Source organism: Caloenas nicobarica, chromosome 2 (assembly GCF_036013445.1).
Source record: "Caloenas nicobarica isolate bCalNic1 chromosome 2, bCalNic1.hap1, whole genome shotgun sequence".
In the NCBI taxonomy this organism is placed as follows: domain Eukaryota; kingdom Metazoa; phylum Chordata; class Aves; order Columbiformes; family Columbidae; genus Caloenas; species Caloenas nicobarica.
This window is the reverse complement of record NC_088246.1, coordinates 13,180,923-13,199,227: the sequence shown is the minus strand read 5'-3', so window position 1 is coordinate 13,199,227 and position 18,305 is coordinate 13,180,923. Positions and strand designations below refer to the sequence as shown.

Sequence of the window (18,305 nt, the reverse complement as noted above, 5' to 3'; positions counted from 1 at the left end):
TCAGTGTCTTTTAGGAAAAAAAAAAAAAGGAAATATTTATTCAATCCTGAAGAAAGACAATGATCAGCATCTATTAAAACAGAAATTTTCTTAATGACAGTGCAATCAGCCCATGCTTATGAAGGGTGCAGAACTATTTGCTTTGTGACAATAATTATATGGCTCCCAGTATGTGTGTTAATCAGATATTAAATTGCTGCTGATTGTAAAACAGAATTATAAAAGTAACAGCTTCTAAACCAGAAACAGAAAGTAAATTCATTTCACAATACTTATTATATTTCTATCTGAAATGTAAAAGGTTAGCCAGTTAGAATTTAGCTTCTTCAAAGCAGAAATTATATTGTAACTGTTCTTTTTCCTAAGCTTTCCAAAGTAACACAGAAGTATTTACAGTATTTCGTGCGGAGCACAGTCAAAGGTGACATGGACAGGTGCCCACTTAAAAAGATAAAAGTAGCAGTAAATTAACACAAGAAACGCTGCATGGACTCATTTGACAGAAAAGTTCCTAAATGCCACTTTGCCTCCCAGAATTGCAAGTGCATGTTGGAATTCCCTCCTCACAGACATCGGACAAATGATACTACTGTAAAATCGTCCATTTAAGCTCAGTGGTCAAACAATTAACTTCCTGAGCAACAGCAAAAGTTCCACTGGTCCCCCTAAGATGCGTCAAATTAATTTCTGTTATAACTCAACTCTTCAGATATTGTGTTACCTTACTCATTATTCAGGAAATTCCCCAAAGTTATAAACTAATTGCTTCCATACCACTTAAACAGACACAAGAGATCATGCAAAGCATGAGGACAGACATAGTTAGGCTACATTAAAAGAAACAGCCTCAGCAGATCAGTTGAAAAGGGATGCCAGAGACGTGATAATCCAAACTATTAGGCACCAATTCTCCAAATCTGTTGCACTTAATATTAAAATAACACAGTAGCAGGTCAGCTCTGCTGTTTGACATATGTGCTAAGAGTTCAGCCATCTAGAGATATAAAAAGTCATTTACTAGAATATACAACCCCAGAACACAGCCATAAAGACCTATTCCTACAATATCTACCATTACTGGAAAAAAATACTGAGCTATAAAAGCTTACCTACCCAAATAAAGAAGAAGACTGAGGTTTTCTTAAAGATTTATTGCTCAGGAACATATCAGAAAGTCCCTGAAGCTGCCCAACACAAGACAAAAAATTAAGTTTTCCAAAATCAAAAGTTGCTTTGTTGTTTGTACAGATGTTACTTAGCCTTAAGATTAAAATTAAGAGTAACAGTGTTTTCTTATCAATTATGTATTAGGAAATAATAGCAAGAATTCTCTCAGCCAGAGTCAGCCTTGTGGCAGAGCTGGAAAAAGCTCTCAAAAGCCAAGAGAGCTAAAAGCACAGCTTTGGACGATGAACGGGCTGATACCAAAGAAAAGCAGAGAATCTCATGTGACAGGCTGCACTGAAAAGCAAGTTAGCATGCTAAGTCTTGGATCAAAACAGATCTACTATGGAGAGCACAGTTACTTCCTCAGTAAAACAGTTTTCATAACAAAACACTCCCACCCACCTCACACACAACCTCCCCTAGAAAGAAGAAACAAAGACCTTTAACTGTATAAACCTGACAGTTCTTCCCAGCACTGCCATTTTCGTCAAACAAGGAAGACATAAGCACAAGCTACTCAAGGTCCACAGCTTGCCTCTGTTAATGCTCAACATGTTGTGCAGGCGTGGGTTTTTTGTTGTTCTTGGTTGGTAGGGAGCTTTTTTGGTAGTTTGGGTTTTTGGGGGGTACAGAGAGCTGTTGTTTGGGTTGTTTGTGGAGGGGTTTTTTTTAAGACATAAGAACAACTTTTTATATTATCCATTTGGCTGCAGAATTCTAGAGGAGCAGCTTAAAGGTTCATTTTCTGAAGGGAAAAATTCATCCTCACCAGATGAGAACTACTCGGAACTGCCTTTTGAACTTCAAAAACAGAAGGTTCTTAACTTTGTCACCTCTCCCATTTGGCACCTGAGAAGAAACACTAAAACTGTTTCAGGCATCTAATACATGTTCAGCTATAAAGATCCTGATGTGCCATCCAGCAGTAGTCTCTCTAGTCCAAGTATCTATTTAGAAGAAAGTGTCTGTGATCAAACAGGCTAAAGCAGAATAGTCTTGCCAGCAAAAATAAATATTTAATAAAACACACATTAAACATTTGCATGTCTACCAGCTATACACACTTCTCTATTATCTGTTTCTTGCTCACATTTCTGTTTTATTGGTCATGTATCCTAGCTTTTTATCTTTCACATGCACCTCTCTTAATCAGTGTATTTTAAAGAAGGGTAATCTGTTCTCATTACAAATTCTCCAGATCTGCCATACCTGTGTTACGTTGAAATTAGACTACAATTGTTGATTTGTCATAACATGCACACTTCTTCTAAAACAGCAAAATATAAGCATTTATTTCTCGAAACAACAAATCCATTAATTCCATGTGAATATATTCATACTACAGCCACATACTTTCTTCATGAATATTTTCCAGTTTCCATGTCTTACAGGAAAAATTGGTAAAATTCATAATTTACCTGCTGCAAGAAAGGGCAAAAGCCCAGGAAAAAAAAAATTACAGACAGAAACCATCTTCTCAGTACCACCACGTGTGTTTACACAACACAAATTTTATTATTATTTGGTGATGTATATGTTACCTCTTTATACCGAAAAGGGGCTTGGGAGTTTATTGGCAAGCTCCTAAATAGGTGTCTTACATTTCAGAAGAGTTGAGGACTGAATGATATTATAATTTGAAATCTAAAAAACACAGTTAAAACATTGAAGCTTTAGGCTTCTATGTGTTGGCTATCTAAATGTGAATACACTACTTGCAGTAACTCAAGTCTGTAAATACAAAGAATTTCATGCAGTCTCTGTAGAACTTGTCTAACAAAATGTTGCTGTATTTGATTATTTGTGGAGCCGTATTTGTAAATTACCACAATAACTATGAAATGTAATTATATGCTTATTACTGAAAAAGAGATTAACCATGGGTTTAGTCCCAAATAATAAATGTAAGAAATGTAGCATGATAAACACAGCGGATTAGAACAGCAGCTTTGAAAGAAAGCCACGAGCAAAACCAGTATTTATTTTATAACATAAGAATTATTTAAAATCTTTCTGAACTACCACTCGCTTTTGCATTGACATGACATTGACATGACAGAGGAAGAGATTCATTTTGCTCTTTTGGACTCTGTAAAGATTAAGTTATCTGCAACTATCTACATAGCTTTACATAATGTCTGAAATTAATTTAAGAGTTGATAATTTACTGTACTTCTTGATATTGTCTATTCAACTATCTTTGAAAGCAGTAATTTTCATAGCAGGGTTACAAACAATACTGCTGAAATCTTTAAATTATTTTAAAGGCACTCCCTTCATCCAAAAGAGTATTCTTCTCTCCTGCCTACATCCTGTTGCACATGCATATGCACCACTACAAGAGAGGAATGCCAGGAAAATGAAGTCAGTATTTTGTATTTAAGCCAAGTTTTCCTCACTTTAGTCAGCTAGATGGGCCTTTAAAGAAATAACTGTAATACTAACCATCTGAAAGAAAAATCAAAACTATGCATCTTGGACAAGCATCAAGAAATACTTAAGTACCACTGATTTTAAAGATAAACATTGGCTTTAATACATGCTTAATGACAGCACATATGTTTAAATGCTATCCTGAATAAAGATCCAGACTTAAAAGACTACATAGCAAAACACACAAACTAAGGAAAATGTCTAAACATTACCAATCAGAAAGGCTTTATTCAACTGGATATATCTTTAATGATGTAAGAGCCTATAACCATCAAACGGAAAGATGAGAAGAAGCAGTCAAATACAAGAACTCAACAAATCATTAAGAAAACAATTTACGTTTGTTTCATCTACTTTTAATTACATAACAGATTTTATTACATATAATCACAATGATTCTAGATACCTGAAGAAAATACTGTACAATTTTTCTAAACAGTAACAATGTATTCAGTCAGAACATTCTACCACACAAACATATACAATAGTTTAACATCTAGACTACATACATATCTCCTTCTTCAAAATTTAAAACAAACAAAAAAAAATCATAAGAGACTACTTTCAACCATAGAATCCCCTAATTATAGCAGCAGTTACTCCAAAAATATTAAATGCATTGAAATAGTTGCACTCATCCATCTGTAACTATATCCTTTCATTTTACGTACAAATTATATTTATAATATTATATAAATATGGACACATATATGTATTTTATATACATGCCTATACACACACACACTATTACTTGCTGGAAAAGGTACCTTTTTGGAGAGCTAGAATCCAAAAATTCCTTGTGACTATCTTCAAATTACGTAAGCGTTAACAAATAAACTCTGTAATCTGAATGACACAAAAGCAGTGGGAATTGTTTTTTTTTCTTTGTTTGGTTTGTTTTTTGTTGTTGCTGTTTTAAAAAATTTATTTTAATTCCATCATATTCTACTAGGACAAGGTCAGTACATCTGTGCTATCTTATTAAATGTCTTGTGATGTTCCTGAAAAGCCTGTAATGCTTCACGTGTAGAGATGTGTAGATCTTTGCTTCCACAGTCATGGTCTGTGGTATTCCAAAACTCTGGAATCCAACAGGATATAGGGTTCTTTTTAGCTGTTTCTAAGCTCAATATCTGCTGAAGGTGTGAAGGTTAATTTGTTTAGTGGCAAAATGTCTTCTTCCAATGTAAGTTAAAGACAAGAGCAATACTTCTACACTACTATTTTAAATATGCGTTGACATGTTGTGAAGTCTGTAATGCTTCAAACGTAGATATGTAGATCTTTACTTCAGCATTGATGGTCTACAATATTCAAGACCGTTACTATGTAATCTGTAAGTGCCTTACTTGTGCTGTCTTCCACAACACTAAATCTTTGAGTTTCTCTCAAAAATAATGTGGTCACATTCAAAGCCAATAATCTTGAGTCAGTAAACTGGGCAACAGCTCAAAGCAGCCACAAACGCATCATTCCCCAACAGTACGCAATCACCTTCTGTCAGAAGCTTTCAGATGACATTATTCCTGCTGCTAAGCCACGCCTATCACAGTCCAAGGACAAGCAGTCTGATGGGAAGTTGTACAAAAATAAGCGACCTAAGGCAGTCAAAACTGTCTGTGGCAGCCACTGGCAACAGTGTACTTCATGACCTAAAGCAGACCACAGCCAGAGAGTCCCACAAAGTGAAGACAGAAGTGTGACCGAAAACCTGTTTATAACTCCAGCTTTCTGAGCTGCAACCACTACAAGTTAAACAGTCTAGAAACTGAACTAACAGATTAAGAATCAGTTGTCAAAATTTCTTTTGCCTCTGAAGGTTCTTGTGATGACCACAGAAAGTACTTTCTTTAGTTCACAATTTAACAGCTGGCTAGTTAAAGTGATGGACTGCCAAGCTTAGTACTTACATACATTAAGTATACAAAACTAAGTATTTTTCCTGTGAAATAAGTCACTGATTAATCCTTTAATTCAAGAAAAGCATATACCTGTGTTTAAAATACATTCACTGAATCACAATAGTTCCAGTATGACATATACACTTTTTGAAGTCTTTAATATTTCACAGGTAGCTAAAAGGATAAACAAAAAAAACCTTCCAAAGACATACCATAAATGTAGTGAAATAATTTACTTAATGCTACTCCTAAATTATTTAAAAGTACAGTAACAGCAAAGACATTACTGTCTATTTTAAAATAACTTCAAGTATCTTTTGTTCTAGGCTAAGATTTACAGCCCAGCCTAAATCAAAGCACCTACTGATACAAAAATTACATGTTTACTGCAGCCCTAATGGGTTTTCTTTCCGCTCAGTTTCCTGTGAGCTTAGTTTGCATTTCAGATACTCTGAAGACTTCTAGTGTCTAACAAGCCTAAAAGAAGCCAACAAAACAGGAGTCTGGAATTCTTTTTTATAGATTAGTACTTTTTTGCCAAGTTCAGGGTTAGTAGTTTTGCCTCACCTACAGTTTGCCTGAACATGTATTTTCAAACAGCACTGCAGTAATAGAAGCATATTCCCTTTTGCTTATACTCCACAACTTGACTTCTCTTGCACATTTGCCCTACAGAGCGCAAATGACCTTGACAGGGCATGACTCGTTCTGTCCTTTAACTCCTAACCTAGCATGCAACAGAACTGAGGTTGCATATTGTACACACCTATACTGCCACCAAGATAGTAAGGGTTATGAACCTCAACTGTGCTATATGATTCAGTTGAAACTACCTAAAATGCTGTGTTTTTTTTTTTTTCCTTGTTCTTCTATATTAGGACAATGCCTACAGAATGACTTGGAAGGCATGCAGTTTACTTTGTTTGGTCTTTGTGACAATCTGACTCCACAGACATCAACTTTCACATGCAGTTACTTTTTATTTCTCCATGTAAATATGCTGCAGTTGCAATCTGCCAAATAATAGTCTAGATGTTACCCATGGATTCTGCAAGTCCTTTAAATGCTTTAATTCACATAGTGGCAAGTGCAGATTAATACTTTATAAAAAGAGATGCATCTGCTGCTGCATTATATAATCTTCAGCCACGCGGAAGCAAGTAGCAGGGTTCAGCCTCTTGCTGAGCACGCTACTGCTGCTTGAGGCAGTGCCCTGTCACACTTTAAAATTAAAATGGCGATTTGGCGAACAGACCATTAAAACAGAGATGCCCTGATTCACAGTCCCTCCTAGAATCATTTAGTGGTGGAATTTATGACGCTGAGAGCAAACTGTGGATAAAACCTGAACACTTTGGCCCAACCAACGGGCAAAAGAGAAGCCATTTACGGGCATCAACTTGCATTTTCTCCGGAACTGCAACATTTTCCTCTCCGATTGGTACCAAATCCCTTCCACCCCTGATTAGAAAGAGTTTCAGATAATCTCAGGTAAACTCGGGGGCTCCCCGTTATTCCTGCGGGCAGAGAGAGGGAGGATGTTTCTCCCGCCCTAGATGACGCAAAGAGGCGGAATCTGCAGCGACTCGCCGCGGATCACGTACACACCGGCGGCGGGAGGGAGCGCGGAGACACCGCTCCGTGCGAACCCCCCCTCCCGGAGCCGCCGGGAACGCGAGGGGAGGAGAGGCCGGAGTGGCCCCCCCCTGCACCCGGGGCAACCGGGCAGAGCGGCCCCGTCGCGCGGGCTGCTCCCCGCGCCTTCCCACCTACAGCGCCAGGGAAAATGTTCATTAAGCTACCGAGCCCACGCAAAACGGAAAAGGCTTTTTCTCCCCCTCTCTGTTGTCTTCACAAACGCAAATATGAGTGCCGTTTCTTCTTTGAGTGAAAGTACATTCGAGCCACTCCCCCAAAAAAAAATAAAAAAAATTAAGGGAAGGAGCTAAAAGTAATCATCACTAAACAACTCCCCTAGCAAAAGCAGAGCAACAGTCCTCTGAAAACAGTATGGAGCATTGCACATTTGAAGTCTTAATTAACTGAAACTTCCAACTATTAATATATATGAGATCTTCTGGCAGAAAAGGGGAAATGAAAGTGTAGGATTCCATGCCTTCATGACTAAGAATATTACAATCAAGTCTGTCTCCTTTCCCTTCCCTCCTAATGTCTATAGGTCTTTTGTTCGCCCTGTCCTGTAGGGAGGACTCCCTCTACGCTTCAGAGATTTAAAGAGGTGAAACACGTTTCCAACATACTCCTACGGGGCTAGAAACCAAACTACCGTATGAGCTTTCTAAATCACTAGCAGGAACACAGAAGTGCTTCTGGTGCCAAAATGAAGTGGAAAGCAGATGAGGCGAGGGCTGGCAGAGCCCCAGCTGCCAGCCAGCCTCCCACCCCCGTGCAAGGCAGCACGACCTCCTCCCCCGCTCCCCGCAGCCATCCGCTCTCCCGCCTCACTCCCCCCTCCCCACCACCTCCCGAGGGGTGAAGACATTTTGGTGCTACAAGTTGTTGGAGCGTTTCTACCCTCCTCCCTGCCAAGGCAGGCTCAGAGGGAATGAGACGAGAAAGGGAGGGCAGAGGAAGGATGAGGGTATGTCTGCAGCTCAGGCGCCCGGGCAAGGCAAAAATGATTTCTCTTTTAAATGATCTTAGCAAGATAGACAGCTGGAAGGCGGGCACGGAGACGGCAATCTCGTGTGCCCCACTCCCAGAGCCCCATCTCCACTACCTCCATGTGCCACTACCGGCGCGGCTTCCCGCAGCCACCCCAGGGGCTGCCCACGCTTCCTACACCCTTCTCGCAGGCGCTGCTACACCCGCCGGCTCCTTCCCCAGCCTCCCGCATGGGCGCCCTGCATGCCTGCGAGGCCCTCCGCGCTCCTGCCTCCCTCACACCACCCTCAAGGAGCCACTCACCCTCCCTCTCCGCTGCCCCCATTCCCCGCCGGATCCGCAGTTCCCCCCCGCACTCCCTCCTCCTCCTCCCCCCGCTCCGGAGCGAACGGCGTGAGCAGCTACCTTGGGCATCGCCGCCGCTGGTCAGCACCCCGATGGCCTTCCCGGTGCCCGAGAGGTTCTCGAAGAACTTCGGTTGGTGGTCCATGGCGCTGCGGGGGCGGCACCGGCGGGCGAGAAGGAGCGAGGTCGCTGAGGGAGCCCCTGGCCGCGGGGCTCGGCCCTGCCACCCGGGGTGCACACTCCGCTGGGTCGAGTATTTGGCCTCTGCGGGAAAAGAAGCCGAAAGAAAACCTCGGTGTAGGCGTGAATTTACAGACAGGTATATCTCTGTAGAAAAAGTGAGGTGAGGGGGCGGCTGCGTGAAAAAGCCAGGGGAAGGAGAAGAAAAAAAAAAGAAGGGAAGAGATGCAGCGCTCACATCGTAGTGAACCACCCGCCTCTTCCCCCGCCGTGCCCGCGCCCGCTTCCTCTCCCCGCTCCCGCTGTCACCGCCACGCGGCACCGCCCTCCAACGCCCCTTCAGGAGCGGCGGCTGACGGGCGGGCCAGGGAGCCAATGAGAAGGCGAGCTGCCGCCTCGAGCGGCGGCCGTTGCGGCGGGCGGGGCGGGGCGGTTAGTTCGGAGGGAGCTGGCAGGTGGGGGGAGGAGTTGGCGCGCGGCTGAGGCAGCGGGCGGTGGCGTGGGCGGGGCTCCAGGTGGGGGCGGGAGAGCCCGCGGCGCCCTTCCCCCAGCGGCGCCCGAGGCGGGGGCGATGCGGAGAACACGGCCGGGGTCTGGGCAGGGAGGCGGCGCCCGGAGTTAACCCGTCCTCTCAGCGGTAGCGGCTGAGTAACACCGCGTGTCCCCGTCACGCGTGTGGAGCCGCGGGACCGAGTTCCCCGGGCAGCCCTTCCCACAGGAGCTCTCTGGCGGTCACAGCCTTGCCGGAGCCGCAGCCTGAGCCCCGCGGCGTGGGGCCGGTCCCTCCGGGGCCGGTCCCTCCGGGGTCGGTCTGGGTGCGCCTTACGCTGGTCGGGAGCGCCCGGCCCGGCCGCGCTGTGTGGTTCGTGCTGCAGGCCCGGCGGGCGGGTGGGAGCGGTCCCCCGCACTGCCGGGGGCTCGGGTGAGGAATGTGCCCCCCAGCCTGGCGGGTACTCGCTGCCCGGTTCACGGAACGCGGCTTGGCCTTACTTCTCACACTCAGCTCTTGCTCAGGAGACTCGCCTCAGTGAGGGAAGAACACAGCGCCTGCTGTGTGAGCGGAATAAGCGAAGAGAGTTTTTTCTGCCGCCTGGCCCAGTTTGTGTCACAGGGTCTGGCCCACGTCTGCAGGGAAGCCTGAAGGCCTAGAGCTCCGCTCGTTCTCTTTTTGCTTCTCTCATCCCTTCTCAGGGTGTCTTGCTGCTGTGGCATCCTGAAACTGTAGCACGTAGGAAAAAGAAGCTACTTACTTAAGTATTTACAGCTTAGAGACAAAGGTCTAAGGGAGCAGCAGAGGTAAAGCAATTGGTGGAAATTACTCCAAGTAGTAATCCCACTCTTTCTGCCTGCCTTTTTGTTCTCCTGTTGTGCACTGATGCTTTTTCTTGAGTGTGTGGTGCTGCTAGAGAAGCACTCTCTTAAACTCACTGCATTGGAGTACAACAGAATAATTCTGTTGATCATAGCAATGTATGTAGTCACAGAAAGAGCTTAAGACCCCGATTAAGCAAATAAAGCTGTATTATCCAATTTGCAGTTCTTTGCGGTACTTAGCATAAGTAAAAGTATTTGCAGAATCAAGGGCTAGGTTACTTTCCCAAAATTATAAACCGAGTCAGAGAGAGTCAGGAACAGCAGCAAAATGCTGACTCAAGTTTTGTATTTTAATTGCTGTAATAATTATTGTTTTTATTCAACATCTTCATCACATCTTAGACTTAACTCACATTGTAAAAATACATGTGCTCATCCTGTCAACTTTCACACAGACATGCTGAAGTACAGTCATTTGAGTAGTTCAGTCAAGATTACTCATAGTCGAATGTTTTAAGAAACCATACCTGCAAGTAGATATCTATACCTAGTATGTGTGCAGCTCATATTTGCAAATCTGCTCTGAGGCTAAAGTGAGTGTGTGATTTGACAATGGAAAAGACACATTGCCAAATAGTTTGCATACCATGAACAATAGCGATTCTACAGGGAATTTACTGTATTCTTTCCTGAATCTGAAGAGAGCTCTGAGTCATAGATTATAAGGGTTTGATCCAAAGCCTGTAAAATCAGTTGGGAGTTTTTTGGTTGATTTAAACTATTATGACTGCTTTAAGATCATGAACCAATGGTAGTTTGTAATGTGAACAAAGGCTTGAGGAAGCTTTGCTTTGGTTCTCTTTGGTTTGATGCAGTTACTTAGCCATTCTTTAGAATTGCCTTACTTTGTTTTATTCACTGTAGCTAAGTCATTCACACTTTGTCTCGAAGTGGACTTGTCTCTATTGCTTCCAAATACAGCATTGATGCTAAGTAGCTATTGTTTTCTGGCAGGTTTGTTTTTTTTTTTTTAATAATTGCCTTTTTGGTACATAATGAACTTGTAAGTGATGTATTTTTTTCACCCTTGTATAACTGGGAAGCTGCCTATGATTTCACTGTTCTCATCATTTTTTGTAGCTGCTCATTGTTCGTCAGCAGAGCTCGCAGGAAATATTTGTGTTTTGTCGGTGTTAAGTCATTAAAGTAGAGGTGGGAGGAGAGGAAAGCATGTGGAACTGTTTGTTCCTGGGACTGTCTTGATGTACTTTAATATCTTCCAGCAATACAATTGCCTATAACCTTACAAGGAGTGGCTTCTTGGCTTAAGTATTGAAGATCGTTGGGGGAAACAGTCTTATTTAACCTTGTGGGGTATAGTTGCAATGCAGCTAGGTACGTGTGTATAAATCATGCTGACACTAAGAGAATAGGCTCTTTCAAGATGTACAAACTGATAATAAAGAAATGGCGTATCTGAATAAAACCTCAGCAGGCAATTTGCACACCACATTAGGCACTCTAATTGTCCTCTTACTGTAATACTAAGTAGAATCAGTTTACAGGCGATAGGGAGGGGTCAGGTGAGTTTTGACTATTCCCTGACACCGACCATTGCAGAAGCTCTGCTGCATCCTTTTCTCATTGCCTGTTTATTCCCTGTGCCAGCTAGATCAAGCCTGTCTGCCCACCTTTAAATCTTATGACTGCATAAGAAATCATGATTGACCCTTTAAAAATACTTTGGATTGCTACCCGCCTCAACTTACCGTGCCAGTATTGTTACACATGCTGCCTTTGAACTATAAAATGGTTTGTATTGTGGATTAATACAACAGATACATCCAGTACTTCATCTGGCACAACATCTTCCATAGAAATTAAGTTTAACTGGGAAGAACAAGTCATGTCGAGAAAGGATGAGATTATTGCATGAGTAACAGAACTGAATGAATGGATTTTTCAGCCAACTGAAACTGTTTTCTACAGCTAGACCTTTCTTTCATATGTGAATTCTCTGGCATCCAGTGGTACATGAGCCCACACTTCAAGTTTGTCTGAGGCGCTTATAGGACCTGTCTCTTCTGCCCAGCTGTCATTTTTACATGAGACTTATGAATCATAAAGACAATTAACTTTGCATATTCAACTACATAATATTATTAAAAACCAGACAGAGAACAGAGAATGAGATGGAAGCATTTACGGAAATTCCAGCATTTTAAAATGAAACAGTCTAGTCATGTAACACACGGATTAGCATGAAAAGAAAGAAAGAAGAAATCATCGCAGTATCATTTCTGGGTGGAAGGTGCCAGTGATTTCTTTAAAAGAACTGACTGCTTTCTTCCATTAATACTATAATATTCCCTGGCCCTACTTGTTGCATATAAGCTCTTGTACTACTTAGCCTCTTTCCTATTTGTTTTCACCCTTCAGCTGTGTCATTCTAACAGTATAAAATCTGTAGTACAGGGGCTGAATTCTGTGAGTTTCTTTTCCATTTCTCTCCTGCATAATGACAGTCTTAGTGACACTAATATACACAGGGCTTGCTTTATGCTAGAAATGTAAGGTGTAAATTAGAGGAAATACAGAACTAGTGTGGGACAAGAGGTATAGGAAAATCTCCAAGAGATTCAAAAGACTTCCTATTAAGAGTTGGATGAGAAAGGAAGGGAGATGAGGGCAATGGAAAGATAACAAGGATTTGAGAAGGGGATGTGATTGTATCCAGAATAGTTAAGTCTTTTAATAAATATTGAAACAAGATTTTCTAATGCATTTTTCATGTTTTCAGCTCTCATTGGTACTGATTTTATTAGGGAGAGAACAGCAATTAACATAGCCTTGGGGAGAAATTTACTTAAAACTCTGACCAATATAGGCATTATGGAAAAGGTGATAAAAATATTAATGTTATTTCCCAGTTGTCATATAAAATGTATCAAATAATTTTCCCTGTAAATATGGATAATGTCCTGAGTCACTGTAATATCAACTTCTAAAAGAGAGTGAGTCACATCAGTGGTCTGTGAACATGCCCATTTTACACAAGGACAAAACCAGTAGCATACTGCAGGAAGTATAAGCCGTTTACACTGCCCAAGTCAGCATAAGAAACAGAAGAGGGAAAAAATGTCAACTATAAAGGATGTTTTATTATTTTCAGTGAGGGATGATAATTAAAACGTCACCATATTCATCATGAAAGAAAATCACATAGTGAACATCAGCTACAACTTTTTCTTGACTTTCAAATGGCTGTTGCTTTGAATTTGCTGTACCCAACTCTTCAATTGAGAGTTCAGGTACAAATCTAAGGCATTGATGAAATTCCCGCTAAAATCAAATGGCAAGACTTTTTAAGGATGCTTGAATAAGGCCTTGTATAAAAGAAAAGCACAAGTCTAATCCCTATGTTTACTTAACTATAACTCTATCTAAAAAAAAGACAATGATTGAGCAGTATTTTTCTAGTAGTTATTTGTAAAACAGGATAAAGCGCTAACTAATTAATTTGTAGCCAAAATATTTGGAGTGGGAATGTTGTTATATAACTTCAAAACCAAGAAGTATGGTTCAGCTCATACTAGCTTTGAAACCTCCAAGTTTTTATGGAAAATCTTCTAGAAATAGTTATATGGAAAATGTTCCAGAAATAGTTATATGGAAAATGTGTCAGTGTGGTCTTTAGGCTTGATAGTTACTTCTTCCATGGGAAATTCATGTATCTTTTCTTAAATGGCACATACTAAATTTTTTAATTTGTGCTCAGCACAAATTATGTGGCATTGTTTTTTCTTCCTCCAACTACTAAATTTGCTGTTCAGTGCCACCATCAAATACTATTAACATGCTATGTATTTCTAGGTTATCTAACTTTCACACTATCATTCTTGAAAAAAACAAGTTCTAAGTTCCTAAAAATGCATATTTCTGTGGTTTGACATACCTGCAATTCCCTTCTTAATTTAAAAGTATGGTTTTTGTGTTTTCATGGATGGGAAAATGCATGACTGAGCTAAACACCACCCAAAAATATTGCAAATCAAAGAGGATTTGTGTTATTGTGAAAGATATGTTGTGTCAGATATACTAGGCTTGGAGTAATTGAGCCATGCTAGTCATACATGTGTCATAATTACTCAGATGTTTAAAAATCCTAGAAAAACTGCCTAAGACACTTCATTAAAAGGAAATGTTATGCTAATTAAAATATTAATGAATCATACAATTGACTGAATTATTTCTCCTGGTTTGGGGGAGAAAAATATGTAAGCCTTTCTTTCTCACCTAGAAAACTTCTGCAGTGAGCCTTCATTTGATGCCACAGGATAATTTGTAAACTTGCTGTGCTGTGAGCCACAAAATATATGTATGTGTGTATATATATATATATATAAAAAAATGTCTGGTTGGGGAATGGGTAGGAGCATGTATACATGTTCATAGTCTGCATTAAAAGGATCTACACTAATGGTATTCTCAGAATGTAGTACTCGTGCAGCTTTCTCTTAAGTAGTGCAAATGATCTTAAGACATCGAGGAGAATTCTTACTATTTATGTGATTATGTTTGTTTTCTTTAATGCTCAATATACAAATATGAACAATAGAACATTGTCTAGAATGCAGAACTTCTTTCTTGTAGATGAGTGCCCTAACTACTTGATTATTAGATGATATCATTGTAACAGCTTCAGCAGGAGTGCTAGAGTATCCTTATCCAGAAAAATGTTCTCCTGACTGACAGAGCAGGTTGCGGAGGAAGAGTTCAATGTACTTGGGCAAAACCGATCACAGGAGTGTTACTTTCTGATCTTATGTGGTAATTGTCAGGCAGTATTATGTAAAAGGTGAGCACTGTTGAATTTTCTGTGGAGGTCACTTCTGTTGAAGTGTGAATGATGTGAAGGAGTTCTCTGAAGATTTATTATATCATATTTCTCAGCAGAGTTTGGTTGAAATAATTCTTGGTCTTTTGTTTCCAAAAAGGCATGATTACAGGACACATCAACTAAGTGCTTATGTGGATTGGGGCCAAAAGGAAAATTTGGCCTGAAGCTGTCTCTGACTTCTTCCCTCAGCAGAATTGATGGAAATAATTGCAAAGGAAAAAAAATTCTGAAAGAGATAAAGAAGAGTTTATGTGATTTGTGTAACTTAAGGTTTCTTAAGGAACAAGTAACCTCTTCCCCTGTTTTATGACCTTAGGGATCATTTTTATGTGAAAAAGAAAATCCACCAAAAAAACACAGAAATGTTTTTCTACTTAAAATTGTGCACCTTTAATTATACTTCAAGAAATGGTGCCATTAGTAATGATCTAATCTAATCCAGTTGGTTTGGTAAGTGTAACTTCGTCTCTAAATGAAAGATCTGATGTTCTACAAACATCACAGTGGTTGTTCCCTTCCACAGATACTTTATAATCCAGAATTAACTTGGCAGTATAATTAATATAATATGAACCTAGTTGCACAGTTACTGATACGATTAATTAAAATGCAGTTTCCCCAAATATTTGTCAGTGAAGAAATTCCCCCAACTATGCAGCAGCATTCCCCCAAATATGCAGCATGATACTGGACAATTTTCATTTATCTAAAAACAAACTAATTTAAACCGTGGTTTATGATTTGCCATTTTACATATTTTGTAAAACATGAGAATTAAACAAGTGAGTTTGTTCTCCATTGCATTGTAAATCTTCAACTTCCTACTTTATGTTTTTGCATAAGTTATAGTATTTCTATTCACTTTATAAGTATTGATAAGACAATGGATTTGATATATAATTCTGAGGAGATTTTTTTTCCCTTTAAGTATAGGTTTCACCCTTTACAATAGAAGTTATGTATATTTTCTTTGCAGTTTTGTGGCTTGCCCAAAAGTGAAAACTCCAGTAATGCCTAAAGTAACCTGGTTGATGAGACTTCAGGAACCCATGCTCAGACATATCGAATGAGATACAACTGCATTTTTTTATTGTAGCTGCTATGACCCTAGCCCTTCAAAGGCTCTTGTTATTCAGTGCAGTGTCTTACTATTGGACTGAAATTCCAGTATTCAGAATGCCTGAACCTAATGGAAACAGTAATTTTGGGGATTGTGAGGGCGATGGTGGGAGAGCATAATTGGTCAAAATGGAATGTATTCCAGAGTGAACAGGCCGTCTTTGTCTCTTCCACAAACTCTCTGGGGAGTACAGTGCCACAAAGTTGTCTTTCTGAAGGACTGAGGAGACTGGAAAAGCAATTTGGGTAGTAAAGCAGATAGTGGGGCCCTCGTTAGAGCTTGCGCGTTAGCAGCCAGTAGTTTCTGAGAGAGATTACAAGCACCTAGAGAAAGCAATAAAGTTTGGTATTTGGTCCAAACAATTTGCACTTCAAGCAGCAGTCTTTACCTTTGGGTTTGTTGTTGTTGTTGTTGTTACTATATTCTGTTATGGCATCATGAATAATGTATAAAGGCAAAGATTGTTTCTTCAAGAGGATGTATTTATTTTTACTTTCTTTGTTTCTTGGTCAGTCAATTTCTCTTATTTCCTAGCAGGCATTTGCTCTCTCACTCTTTCTTCTCCCCACTCCAGCCTTCCTTTTCTTCCTTTCATTTGTTTTGCTACCATCTATTTTCCTTTGCTCATCCTTGTGTTCCCTACTTGCAACTTCCTTTCTATCTCTTTCTTTCTATTTTAATGCTGAAGAGAAGAATAATGTCAGGAGTTTTTTTACTCCGGTTGATAGTTTTAGTATAGTAGTTAACTGGTACAAATGTAATGTTCTTGCTTTTAAATATTTTTATGACCACTGATTTGAGATTATAACTGATGATGAAAAACATGGAATGTTTCCATTTGTGAAATAAAAGAAATAGCCTTTAATGACTCAGCAGAGTCATTTTCATTTGCAAGAAGCTAGTCTGGATGCCTTATGCGACGTGGTATGTTTTCTTCCCGTGAAGGGAATTAGTAACATCTTCTCATTTCTCCTTGTCTGTGAAATTTAAATAGTTAGCAGAGACGTATTTAATATTGATTTCTTGTAAAAATGCCTTTGTATGCATCCTTTGCTCAGAGTGACACCAGAAGAAGTTTATCATACATTATGTAGAACAAAAAAAAAACAACAACAAAAAACTCAAACAAAAACCATATTGCATATATCAGAACCTACAGTTTAGAAATACTTCGACAAGCATAGCTGAAAAGTTAAGTAATGTATTTAAAACCAGTGGAACAGAGCAGGGGAAAAAAGCAAACAAAAAACCAAACCCAAACAAACAAACAAAGTCAAAACATAACCCCAAAACCACCACAAAACAACACAGATACCAGATTGGTTTAGCTTATATTTACAGAGTTAATAATGTAAACTTATATGAAATGTAGTATTTAAGAGTATATGCTAGTGCCAAGAACATATTAAATATCTGGCTTCTCAAATGTTGATGTTTTTCCTGCACTTGCATTATCATTCCTTGGCATTCCTTAGAATTCTGATAAAGAAAAAATTGTTCATGCAAATGACCGAAGTCCTTTTACGGTATGTTTGATAACACCATTAGGATCATGATGTGAAAACAATCAGTATATTGTGAATGAATGGTGGTGGCTGGGGTCAGACATAGATGGAGCACGTTTAATGTTTAATCTTTACAGTCAATTAGATTAGGCTGCTCATTTTCCTTCCAGGAAGGCAGTCTTTCTTCGATGTTGAATGCCTCTATTTGCATCTGAGACTGAATGCCTCACACATCTCCTGTCTTTGAAATATGAAGGTTGTGTATTAAATAGATGCTTTAAAAAAACAAAACAAAACAACAACAACAACAACAACAAAAACAAAAACCAAACAAACAAAAAAACCCCAACCAGCTGCTGAAAGAACAGGTGCAATAATAACAGCTCACTGGACACATTCAAAAGAAAATACTTCTTACCGTGAAGGAAAATGAATATTCTATATAGATTAAAAATTCACTCATTAAGTAACATGACATAAAAGGTTATCTGTCATGGTATTTACTTTTCATTATTGCTTTTGTGAGTTCAGAACTTGATCAAATTAAATTTTACTATCAAAACCAAGATGTAAAGTTAGCTCACAGCAGCAGCTCTCTCAGTTTCGTGACATGCTGGAATGGATTCTGAAGGAGTAGGCAGGAGTAGGAGAGGTCACTGGGAGTTTGAGAGATAATGTGATGGGCTAGAAGGGGAACTAAATTCCAGAGCAGGACGGGCCCCATGAAGAGTCAGTATTTTAGCTACTTGTGGGAAGCCCTGGTCCAGATCTTCTAGTCTCCCTCCCTGATACACTTGTCCATAGCCAGTCTGATT

The 18,305-nt window shown here is 40.0% G+C and overlaps 1 protein-coding gene across 3 annotated transcripts in view; it reads right to left on the bottom strand.

The window, feature by feature from the left end:
* PFKP (phosphofructokinase, platelet) overlaps positions 1-8,955 on the bottom strand; it is a 49,602-nt gene extending 40,647 nt beyond the window's left edge. For all 3 annotated transcript variants that reach the window (XM_065627150.1, XM_065627148.1, XM_065627149.1), the window contains exons 1-2: positions 8,890-8,955; positions 8,532-8,735 (exon numbers count right to left, since the gene is read on the bottom strand). In XM_065627150.1, the coding sequence (XP_065483222.1) occupies positions 8,532-8,616 (85 nt within the window). In that variant the 5' untranslated portion in view covers positions 8,617-8,735; positions 8,890-8,955. The remainder of the gene's footprint in view (positions 1-8,531; positions 8,736-8,889) is intronic.
* Between the last annotated feature and the right edge of the window lie 9,350 nt (positions 8,956-18,305).